This window comes from Thermobia domestica, chromosome 10, assembly GCF_964235325.1.
Source record: "Thermobia domestica chromosome 10, izTheDome1.hap1.1, whole genome shotgun sequence".
NCBI lineage: Eukaryota > Metazoa > Arthropoda > Insecta > Zygentoma > Lepismatidae > Thermobia > Thermobia domestica.
Genome location: NC_137463.1, coordinates 85546895 through 85559310, shown reverse-complemented (window position 1 = coordinate 85559310; position 12416 = coordinate 85546895). Strand labels below are relative to the sequence as shown.

At 32.5% G+C, this 12416-nt stretch overlaps 1 protein-coding gene across 1 annotated transcript in view; it reads left to right on the top strand.

Annotated features, from left to right (window-relative positions):
• Window positions 1–12416, top strand: part of LOC145662523 (aminopeptidase N-like) — a 125097-nt gene that overhangs the window by 68842 nt on the left and 43839 nt on the right. The window contains exons 6-8 of the mRNA XM_081728183.1: window positions 2849–2963; window positions 4423–4504; window positions 9333–9516. Coding sequence (XP_081584309.1) covers window positions 2849–2963; window positions 4423–4504; window positions 9333–9516 — 381 coding nt within the window. The remainder of the gene's footprint in view (window positions 1–2848; window positions 2964–4422; window positions 4505–9332; window positions 9517–12416) is intronic.

Below are 12416 nucleotides of genomic sequence, written 5' to 3'. Positions count from 1 at the left end.
CCTCATATTACGTTATTTTATAGCAGACTGTACATAAATGTGGCAGTTAGGATGTGTAATTTTATTCGAAATCAGTTGGCATTTAGAAGTAACAAGATTCTCAATAGTTTAGTTATAAGTATATACAGTATATATGTTGTATATATTTGTAGGTATTTTAGCTGCAAAAACTGAACAATTAAGATTGTTCATATCTCTTCAATTTTCAATAAAAACAAGTAGTATTATTTTGAGTTATTAAAAACATTTTAAAGTTCGTTGTATAGAGTATATAAATACAGTATTTAAGTTTAAAAATACCCATTTCTATAATCTATTTCATTCTTAGTTCAGTTCGGAATAGTGAATAAATAGTCAATAACGTGACATAAAATTTATTTTATTATGTCTTTGCATTTCTCCTAATCTGATAGATTAAAAAAAAGTTGTCCTCAGCTTACCTTCTCTTGAGGTTCATCAAATGCAATTAATGATGTTTCTTTTCAAAAGTCTAACATGTTTACGAAGATTTGTTTCATTTTTTACTAGAGCTTCGCAAAAGATGATTTACGTTTAAGTATTTGGCACTCTTTATCAGATGCTTCTTTCAAATGTAACTCAAATAACACACAGTAGTAACAAACTTCTACTGATTTAAGATGTGTTCCTGAACAAGGGGAAGTTCATTATGCACCTTGTAACTAAGCTACAAGAGGTCTATATTCAATGTCAACGTCTCATCCACCGATTGAACTTTTGGAATATTACATTCTATTAGTTTCTCAACGTAGCTAAAGGAAAAGTATATGAATGGCTGCGTAGAGTTCTCTGTGGCTGAATGTATAAAGTGATACATCGATAGCATTCGTCTCGGAAGCTGAAAATTTTTAAAATTCTTCATTTTCCAGATTTTAAGATCTTTCTCTCTCTTCGCAATAATCTGATGCTCTTAAAAATGTTCTCCACCTTAATTCGACAATTGCCTGATGTGATCGCAGTTCGAAAACTTGCCTTCTTCTGTTTCACAAAACCACCGTTTCGCCATAATATGGGTGCTATCCGATCATTTTTCTCCTATTCTAAACTTGCATATGTAAATCATTCCTCTCTGTCTCCATATTTGAATCTTTCTCTCTCTCATTGTCGTTCATTCTCCGCAGACATAAGAGATTTGCTATTTATATCAGCGTTTTACTATACGTTTGATCAAAGAATATGTGTTTATAAAACTTAAGGGAGGGGGAAATTGCATCCTTCTGTTCTGCCCAAATTACGACTCTGAAACATTTGCTTGCAATTGCTGAGGACAATGAAATTAATCATTGAATAATATTTATTTCTGTCAGTAGATTTTAGAACTCTGCGGTCTTATTAAAGACGTTGGAAAGCACAAAACGTACTGCCTTGATTGACAATTTCCATAGATTTCACAAGGAGCATCTTCCTAGTTTGATGTAATAATAAGTCTTTGAAGAAGGGGGAAAGGCAAATAAAGGCGTTTATGAAGCTATTGGAACATTTTGTGTCAATTTTTTTAATTCATACTCTAAAGAGGCGTTTCAGAAGAAACGAACCAAAGAGACAGTTTTAGAGCTATAAAGCTTGTAAACATGGTTCATGTCCTTTCCCCTTTCAATGGAAAGATTATTACGTCACGTACATTGCTTTAGATAAGTTAAGGAGGAGTACGAGTGCGAGCTGGATTGAATACCAGCAGCAATTAGTCGATTGAGAGGTGTGTTTCTGAATGCATAAACATACAGCGCAAGAGTTTGTTATTAATTTGGACTTAATTCTTTTTGTAACACTTTCATTGCCTTGTACTGTACATTTTGGAACTGTTTATTACATTCAATAGTGTTAATGACGTAAATAACACATCCTCGTAGCTTAATTATAAATTTAGTTTAATATTGCTAGCTAACTTGGAAGTTGGAAACAGAGTGGGCCAAGAGGGAAGCAATTGCCTTCCCTTACATTTTCGAATGTTGTTCAATTCTTTGAAATGAATGCCAAAGCATGTTAGACTGCCTCAATAATAGACTATAACATTCAAAATATTTATACAATTCAGTCTCATACCATAGTACAATAGTAAGAATACTGATCACCTTGTGGTAGAGGTTCCTGGTTTGACTACGGATCATATGAGTTAGTGTCTCTCATTTCCTCTTACATTCAGATTCTACGTATTCTTCCAAGTTAGTTTCATTAATCATTTGTCTCCTTTAAACTAATAAATGTGGGGCATTAAATTGATATATATATATATATATATATATATATATATATATATATATATATGTGTGTGTGTGTGTGTGTGTGTGTGTGTGTGTGTGTGCAGTACTGATGATTGCGCAGTTGGAGGGCGAACTATCTTTGACCTCTGATCCGCCAGTGAAAGTGATAATTCCATAATTGCAATCCAAATGTAATTTTATGGATAAAACAGGAGAGCGCTTAGTTAATTACGGCAGAACTTCAAGTGAATAGAAAACTCAATAGTACCTCTAATCCTAAAAAAAAAAAAAAAAAAAAAAAAAAAACATATTACACTTTTAAAAATCGTATGTAATAGCGTTAGTATTCTTTAAGTATGTTTCACCTTCAAGAAAGGGAAATGAAATGTACTATACGAGAAACAGTTTCGTTTTCAGTTTTATAAAGCATGAGTACGTTGGTATAGGAAACAGCATGACATTTTATTATTAATTTATATCAGTTGGCCTCGTTACTACTTTATTTAACTATTATCACTAATACGTATAGAACACAAATAGATTTAATTTTAATGTTCCCATGTGTAATATCATGTGTGAGGATTAACTATTTTAATAAAATATAAATTATTAGATTTTCTTTATTTCAGGCACGAATACAAAATCTAGATATGTTTCCTTGGACACTTACACTTTATATAGAATATAGTGACACTGTTGTATCCTCAAATATGCGAGAAAGTGAGGGATGGCGTAGAACCCACTGTAAGTATACAGTTCAATGATTGTAGATAACTTTAAGATTTATTTTCGGGTTAGATTTTTAATATTGATATTGATTAATTTAATGATTGTATATACAAGTATCATTAGAATACAATAAATAACAGACAAATAAACACTTTTTGATCTCTGTGCTGAGCTTTTAACATTTACAGGTTTACAACATACCTTCCATGAGCAATAAATTCCAAAAATCAGAAGAGAATAATTAAAATCAGTTTAGCTCATTAAATTTTTGGTCAGTGAATTCAGTACATGTATATTTGTCGATTGATACAAGTTCCAATTCTCTATTATTGTCCTTTGTTCGATTTTTTCTAAAAAGATCGATCACAAAGACAGTGTAGGTAATCTATTGAACTTATTCGACTGATTTTGATCAAATATAGCATAAAGGTAAACATTGACTTACTTAATGTGCATGTAAAATTATTTTCTTTATAGACTTTTGGTTACCCACTTATTGGGCATCAAAATTCGGGTTTTGAACTTACCAAAAATCCGAAGCTTTACCGTCATTTAACTCCTCCCCGGCTCCTAAAGTATCAGTAATTCGAACAAGAATTAGGGGAAAATACATGAAACAAAATGTAAAATTTTACAATATAAGGTTACACTACTATAAATACAGTGTGAGGCTATATTCTCATAAGAAATATTTTGCAAAGCCAACTCATACATCTTAGGAAATGACAAATTATTTGCCGCAAACGAAACCACACATATGTGTTGGAACAATAGGTACAGTTCCGGAGGTTAATTATTACAACACAGATATTCGTTACGGAAAAACGAACAGCAATAAATACAATCTCTTGCTTAATACTGTTTTACTACTATACAAATATCTAAAGAAATATGAATTCCTTGAAACAAAATTTAAAAAAAAAAAAAACTGTGAATTATTATTGACTTCGAACGGCATAAGTTTTTAGCGCCACAAAAGCTCCATTTTATCAAAAACTATGCTTCACAATTTAATTTCAAGCATATTAGTTGCCCATCTTTATATGATCTATCGACTGATACATGTCTAATCTTTGAATATTATTTTAGTTAAACAGAAATTAAAATGTAAGAGTTAATTGTAATATATATATGATCAAATACTCCTAGTCTGAAGTATATCATACTTCTAATTTCAATATTAAACTAACTTTTTAACTATAAACCAAATTACATTAAGCCAACGTTCAATTGATTATCCGAGTAAATATTTAGAGAATATATCACAAATATTTTTATCTTAGATTAATTTTCTGATCGCCTGAGACCTCAATTAAGCTTTTGATGTAAAACTGATTTAAGATAAGTAGAACGTTAAGGAAATAAGAAACAGAAGTCTATAAAACAATGGTTTTTGCTATTATTTTAAATTTTCCTTAAACATGTCTGTTCCGCACTTAATATAAACTACAATAAATTTAAATTTCTGTTGCAGATGAAACTATATTGTCCATGTTTAATCACACATTATCACCAGGAAATTATAGAAGAACACTTAGACAGTTACTTTCTGAAAAGTAAGTACATTCTGGTTTATATATATATATATATATATATATATATATATATATATATATATATATATATATATATATATATATATATATATATATATTTTAATTTTGCTTGCAATTACACACTGTAAAAAATGTTATTTTTAAATGTTAAATGTCTATATTTAGAGAAGACATGATCAAGTTTCATGCTGTTGGTGGTATGATTGGTGAAAACAGCTGAGCCGTGGTGCGTAAGTGGTAGAGACCAGTGGCAAAGAGTGGTAAGAGGCCCTGAGGCCCGGCCTACCCATTTACTTTCAGAAATTATAATTTATAATTAATTAATTTTCCTTCCACATTATGTATGACAATTTTCGAAGTTGAACAAATATTTTATTGTTCGATAAAGAAACCGTGGTAAGCACCACTGCTGGGAGGCTCACCAAGCAGTGTCTCAGGCGGCAGTAGAACTACCCCCAAGCTACTCAGAAAATCTCGCAAGAGAACGTTTTGGCAATAAGCTACGAAAGAGACCGGTCTCAGCGCCTTATCGACTTTCGTTTCTATATAAAGCGTTTATCGCCAGACCTTCGATTTCGATTCAATATGTCAAACAAATAAAAATCAAGAGAACGTGAACCCCATTCCGTACCAACTTTGCTTAATTTTGCGTACTCTAATGCAACGCAAAAGCTGGAACAAGCAATTCTGAATATGCAACGCCTATTATTGCAAACAAATTCCTCTTTATTCCGTCACGTTGACGCAAACCCGTACAAAATCAGACTCGTTATGTTCATTAGAATTGAGTAGAGTATGCGTGTGTTTTTGAGATGTTGTGAGTGACATTTTTTTCTTACATTTGCAAAAGGAATGAGAGATAATGCCAGTAAGTAGAAAATAGGAACATAACATAATTCTTATTAAAGAATCCTCTATGTCAGTGGTCTTTTGAAAATGTATGTGTTATTAAGGAACGCCAAGACCAATGCCTGTGCTGAAAATATATAAAAAAAAAGAGGGCAAGTGACTTCTACATGCATTGGTACAAAAATTAGTTGGAGTTGTTGACATATAAAGAGCAGCGTATGAAAAAAAAATATTTAAGTCTGATTTTGTTTTTAAAGAGGAATTAAGTGATGACACACAAAATGACTTGATTAAATGCTAGTTATGTGTTTTGAGCAATATAATTAAAGACGAAATTTAACAATCAGAGTTTGTTTCAGTACAAGTAGACGGAAGAGTTTGTTTCTTGTGAAACACAGATGTGATAATCCATCTTTCCCACCCGATCACGCCCAATTGAAACAAATAAATTGTATTACGGCGAATTAAGATCAGCTATAAGTCACATACGTGAATTTTATTATGAAGAGTGAGATCCGGATCGAATAAGTGCTGTCGATGGTTTACAATTACGTTAAATTCAGGGGATAAAAGTGAGGGTGAACGCAGGGGTACGCCGTCCCCTCACCTCCAAAAATATTACGACTTCCCCCCAGTTCCTAAAAAGTTACAATGGGCAAAGATAGGCAGGGGCACGGCGTGACGTCATGCCGCTACCTACCGTCCTCCTACCTTTTCAGATCCATTTTTACCCCTGGTCAAATTCATGTGAATTTGTTTTCTTGTGTTTCTGTAGTAAACATTTATGTCTATTGGTAATCTGTTTCATATTTTGCAAAAGAACATATACTTCCGATATCTCACGCTTAGCTACAAAGGAGTCATGCAACATTGACTGCGTTGAGAAGAAACTGTGCATGATTTGTTAAAATATTAGTTGATTGTAGTTCGGTTATAAGGAAAAGCAAAGCTTCAATACCACTCTCCTACAGAACTTTGGGTACACTTGACGTTCAAATGGAAACGAGTTTTCGTGATTTATTCTCTTTGGAATCTGTAAAACTATTTGACTGTGAATAGTTTCAGGATTACAATAGTCATCTTCTTAGGAAGAAACTAGAGAATCTTCTTAAACTGTATCCCATTTTCGACTTTAATCAACTGCGGAATGAACTGACAATCATCTTTTACGACGAGTATCAGTATCTTAGACTTATTAATTTACTTCAATACATCTCATCGAACGGCCTGCAAAAAGTGTAGCTAGAATGACTTTGCTTGTTACATGTACGCTTAAGTACTCCAGTTACTATAATACCATGTGAAACAACCACATGAGTGCCCTGAAGAAAATTAAAATATTCCAGAGGAATATGATGAGTAACGACAGACTTAGTGCGTTAGCTTCAATCGCTACAGACAGAACTCTGAAGGATACTAGCCAAGGATGCAGCTTTCAAGAAGAAAGTAATAGATTTGATGCCAAGAAAAATTGACATTTGGAATTAATTTACAAGATAAGTAATGCAGGTATTATTATTATTATTATTATTATTATTATTATTATTATTATTATTATTATTATTATTATTATTATTATTATTATTATTATTATTACTAACATTAGGCCTACCCTCTTGAAACTATCACACTTCGCCACTGGTAGAGACCCCGGTTGCGTTGCATTCATGGTTTTATCCAGTTTCCTTCAAATGAGTTTCGTGGTAGACAAATACCCTGCGCGTAGCTTTTATACGAGTTCTACCGTTTTCTCTCACTTTTCTACTTCACTATTTCATTCATTATCATATTCACTAGCTACTCACCATAATTGTTAGACTTTAAACTAAAAATAAAATTAAATAAATAATAAAAGAAGTACGAATGAAAATTTCTTAAATTAGATTGATGTTTCAAAAATCTTATTATTAGGGAAATCTGCTTCAAACACTTAAGGATAATTTGCTTTATTAACAACAACCAATCAAACAAACAAATAAAAGGAGAAAGAGGAAGAGATTAGTCAGTTGTTGAACTTAAAATTTTTGGTGTATATTCTAAAAAAAAAAAAAAAAAAAAAAAAAAAAAATATGTTTATACTGAACCTCAGAAATGAAATGTAAATGATTGTCATATAAGATATCTATTATTATATATAATTGCAGTATAAATTGTTAGAAAGAAATGAACTTATCAACGAAAATACTAATATACGTAAATAGTATTAAAACCCAGGATGAATATCAAGGTTTTAAAATTGTGCGATAAAATCTCACAGCTTTGATTTACATTGATGAACCACACATAAAATGAAAGAAGAAAACAGAAATTTTCCTAACTAATATTCAAAATGAGTACTTTTTGTCATGAAGCACATATGCAAGTTCTTCCAACATTCTAATGATTAAGGCGTCCCGTCGCTATCTTTGCTATTGGCGCTGTGAAGCAGAAATAAAGAGAAATAATTTGCGTTCATGTACAAACATAAAACTTTCATTTATGCTCTTCGATCTTGTCCGTAAACCCAATCTAAGGGGCATCATAATAAATTGAGTTCAAGATATTATTTTATGTACCCCTGCATTCCAAATCATTCTAATGTAAAGAATAGAACAAATGTCTTTGATATTTTCCTATGTATACAATGTAAAATTAAACTAAATTACTACCAATTATGTTTACATCGTCTTTTTGTTAAGTTACAATCAAGCATTAATATTAAGAGTACGTTTTACATTCAGACAATAATAATTAATGTTAAAATCTTTAGTAATAATTATAAATACAATCAATCATTGTTTATTATAGCTCTAAAGAGGAATCTCTGTTGCAAGTTGAAGTCATATTTCGTTCTATTGCACTAATTTTCTACAAGCTGCTGCTCTATATTTATGTTTCTCTATTCCTGGTTGTTGACACAGTATAATTCCATCTCTTGGCCTGCTCCAGAAAACTTAACTTAAACATCATAGGCATAGCTCAGTTGTGCAATATTTCCTCTTTTTTACAATAAATTATGTGTGACAACCTTGGATGATGTATTGGTTCACATAGGGTTGTTCTTGGTTGGGTACTCTACATAGTAATGCCAATGAGAGGTGGAAGCCCTATGTAGTTCACAGAAGAAGAACGGGAGAGTAAGGCAGTTTTCTCTCATGGGCAACATTCGTAAGCCCTTAAGTCTACAGGTTCTAAAACATATATATATATATATATATATATATATATATATATATATATATATATATATATATATATATATATATATATATATATATATATATATATATATATATATATATATGAGAATAAATCCTAAATTTTTAGGTTTTCTGTAGTTTACGACCTCAATACTTGACAATTTGTCACCTAGGTAGTTATTAGGACTTCCTCATTTTAGGATTGGTACGGCTTTATGACTATGACTTTAAGAACTTCTACATTTTTGAATTAGTAGGGCTATATGCGTATTTATACATATACTTCTGCTGAACTTTGCGTTTTAGAACTTTTGCAGTTATATAGTGTTTAGGACTTCAGTATGTTGAACATTTTAAGTGCTACCGTAGTTTAGAACTTGTTGACGTAATGTTCAATACAATTTAAAACTTGTGCACTTCAGTTTTTTTTTTTTTTTTTTTTTTGTGCTAAACCTTATGTTGCTAGAACGTGTTTCGGAAATATTTTTCTGACAATAGTGAAAGAAAGTAAAATTATTGGTTCCTACGTAGATTTCTGCATTGGTTTTCTGAATATTCAGTAAATATTTGAATTTAGTGTGCTGTAGTTGTTCTTTCATAAATTGTCTTTTTATCACTTTTATTCTCATTCTCAGCGGTTAGATTCCTGACGTGAACTCTACATACAAGAACCTATTTGTGGAATGTCTGATTAATCGAAAACTGAAATCTTGCAATTGCATTCACTACTTTTGTGCCTAGTGGTGTATAAATTGTTATTTAATCTTCCACATACTTCAATCGTTTGAATTTTTCCTCAGCTTATATGGAGTATACGATGAAAGACTTTTCTGGGATCTCTACGATGATGTGTGCCACGAGAGTGAAATATTACCAGATGATATATCACTGAGCGAAATGGCCAACATATGGATTGAAACATTAAGATTTCCCGTTGTCAATGTTCAAAGAAATTATGATGATGGAACCGCAGCTCTGAGCCAGGTATGAATCAGATGACGTCAGTAATGTAATAGATTATAACACAATAAGCTTTTTGCAGTAAAATTTATACACTTCACTGTAAAACGTGTTTCTTTAATACAGTTCTTAAAGTATAATTCAGTGTAATAGGGGAAGTGAGTTCGATAGTACTTAATTAATAACAATAGATAACAGAATAATAAAATAAAAAAATAATAGCATTAACAATTAACAGGGATCATTTATTTTAATATCAATCGTGGTAATCTCTGAATGATAAATGGATAGAACTTCTGACAGTGATTCTTCATATATTTTTTTAGAAAGTTCTCAACAGTCTTTCCTTAGAAGTACAGAAGAACATCATTTGTTTAAAAAGTGAAAGAACAAAGTAAATGTTTAGCTAAACTATTTGTTACTTACTAGTAGATGATATTCTCCCGAATCTGTCAAATTCGTCCAATATACATCCTATGTATCTACTAAAATTCTGAATTTCTTATATAAACTTCGAACCAAGTTTCCCATAACTCAGAAACACTCATAAAAAGTTCATCAGAACGTAAATGTTTAGTGGGAAAAATGCTACATAAATTGAGGATATTAATTTATAATCTGAACTGTATTTTGATAGTACTTTCCATTCTTGAGATACAGTGATTCCGAATTTCAGGACCGTTCAATCATATCTCTTAGAGATTTAGTCCCTTCAATTCGAAACGTATTCCATTGCTGCGATTGAAATATTCAGTTTTATATCTTCTGGCAAATCATTCTGCGTAACGTAACCAATTGATGGACAGAAGTCACACGCATGACATCAAAAGAATACGTACATATTTAGAAAATATGTTCGGGTATTCTCTCAGCAGCCTGTGTGGTTGGACAGCATCCTGTGACAGTACATCACTGAGTACACAATTTCGAGAGGCTTTGCTTTGCAAGTTCAAATTGGGATATTCTGCACATCTAACCGCAAAATATCATCAGAAATGTATTTGGGCAGCAATGATGAGTAAGCGTACTTTAGCCTTTGGTTTGTGAAATTTTATACCGGTAACACAACATTAAAAATGGGCCCAATGAACACCGACATACATGTTCTGGTAAGCTCATCAGGAACACTGTCGAAGTGGACTCGAAAACATGATGGTACAATCATGGATAAGTTATGTATACACAATACCATTGTCGCTGGCGGCTCAACCGTATTGGTATGGTGAAAAGTTGGATTGTGAATGTCACATGAGCTAAAAGTGGTCAGAGTTATCCGGAGATGTGCATTCCTTGAGTATACTGAATAATCGGAAACGTTTCTTGAATTGTGACTGATGAAAAATAAATCAGCTATGATAATCCTAAATAATCAGGCAGTTTCCGATAATGCTAGATGGTTTCCGAAACCCAATCCTCACCCACAGAGGGTGTTGTTATAGGTGTTATGGTGATCCATCATATTTCTTTCCGTAAGGAATTATTAGTGTTGTCTCAATGAAGTTTTCCGCAAACATACAGCAAGGTAAACAGACGTGTGTCCTCATGTTGTACGATCACTTGTCCCTCAAAAGGCAGCGCAGACTGTTTGTGAGTTGCAGTATGAAATTCTTCTACACAGTGTTCGAAGTGGGCAAAAAGCAGAGGCGGTATGTTTTATTACGATTTTGACTCGACATACCAACTATCTAAGTGTTGAAATACAATGATAAAATGTTGCCTAAAAGATTGGATTTCTATTTCCATAATGACTCAAAATCATGGAAGAACTTTTCGTAGTTACGGGTGCGGCATGGAGAGGTTTTGGCCCTGCCCAACTTTCTGTGAATAATCAAAAAAAGTCCTCTTATGTTGTATTGTAAAGAATTATACACGAAAGTGCTCTAAATCATATTTTATATTAACAATTTCCCGCGGATAAACTCGCGGACTCCCTGCTCCACTGAGGTATTCCAGACTCCCCGGAAGGTTATCCAATTATTAGTAAAACGCAAAAACACGTATTAATGAAAGTATATTAACATCAATTTAATGTTCTTGACACACCATACAATAACCGAACACTTAAGCAAAATAACAGATATTTGATTGCATAAACTATATTTTTTCTCGAAAATATCGGACTCAAGTAGACACAAAAAAAGTCCTGACGAACTCATAACGATACTTTCCGACTTCAGTTTAAATGAGTCGCCTCAATATACTTCCTTTTGTTTGGATTGTGTCCATGACTAATTTGTTTCTGTCATGTGGCCATTAGCTGCGACCAACAGAATCAACACGAGTTCTTGCGTAGAAGCAAAGAGTGAACTTCGTAGACACTTCATTTTAAAAACAAAACATAGGAAAAATATAACAAAAATGGTGTGGTCAACTTTATTGCTAAATAAGAAATAAAACCTTTGACGTGCAAAGCAATTCGTCAATTACTGTGTATAAAAATGGATTTATTAAAGGTATTAGCATCCATTTTCCAGTGATGGTATGTCTTGATTAGTGAAAAACCAGAGGCGATATGTCTTCATCACTGAGAAACGAGAGGCGGTATGGCATACCACCGCATGCAGTCTCACTTCCACCACTGCTTCTACACCTATCGTCTCCTGAAGTCTCTTGTACTACCACGCCTTTCGGCATTTTAACCACCTGTTGGCAGAAAAGAAATTCCTGATGACCGGCTAGTGCAAAGTCCGGTTAAAGATGTATTCGTATCGCACACTTCAGATGAAATCTAATATTTGGCTAACTGTAAGAGATGACAAAAGTGCATCGGTCCGGTCGGAGACTCCTTTCCTAACCCAATATTAGTTTTCATTTTGTGCGAGAACGGGTGCTTTGAAAGTACCATACGTAAATTGGATATGTCAATAGCATCAATCTAATAATCATCATCAATAGACTTTCTTTATATAGATACTAGAAGTCTG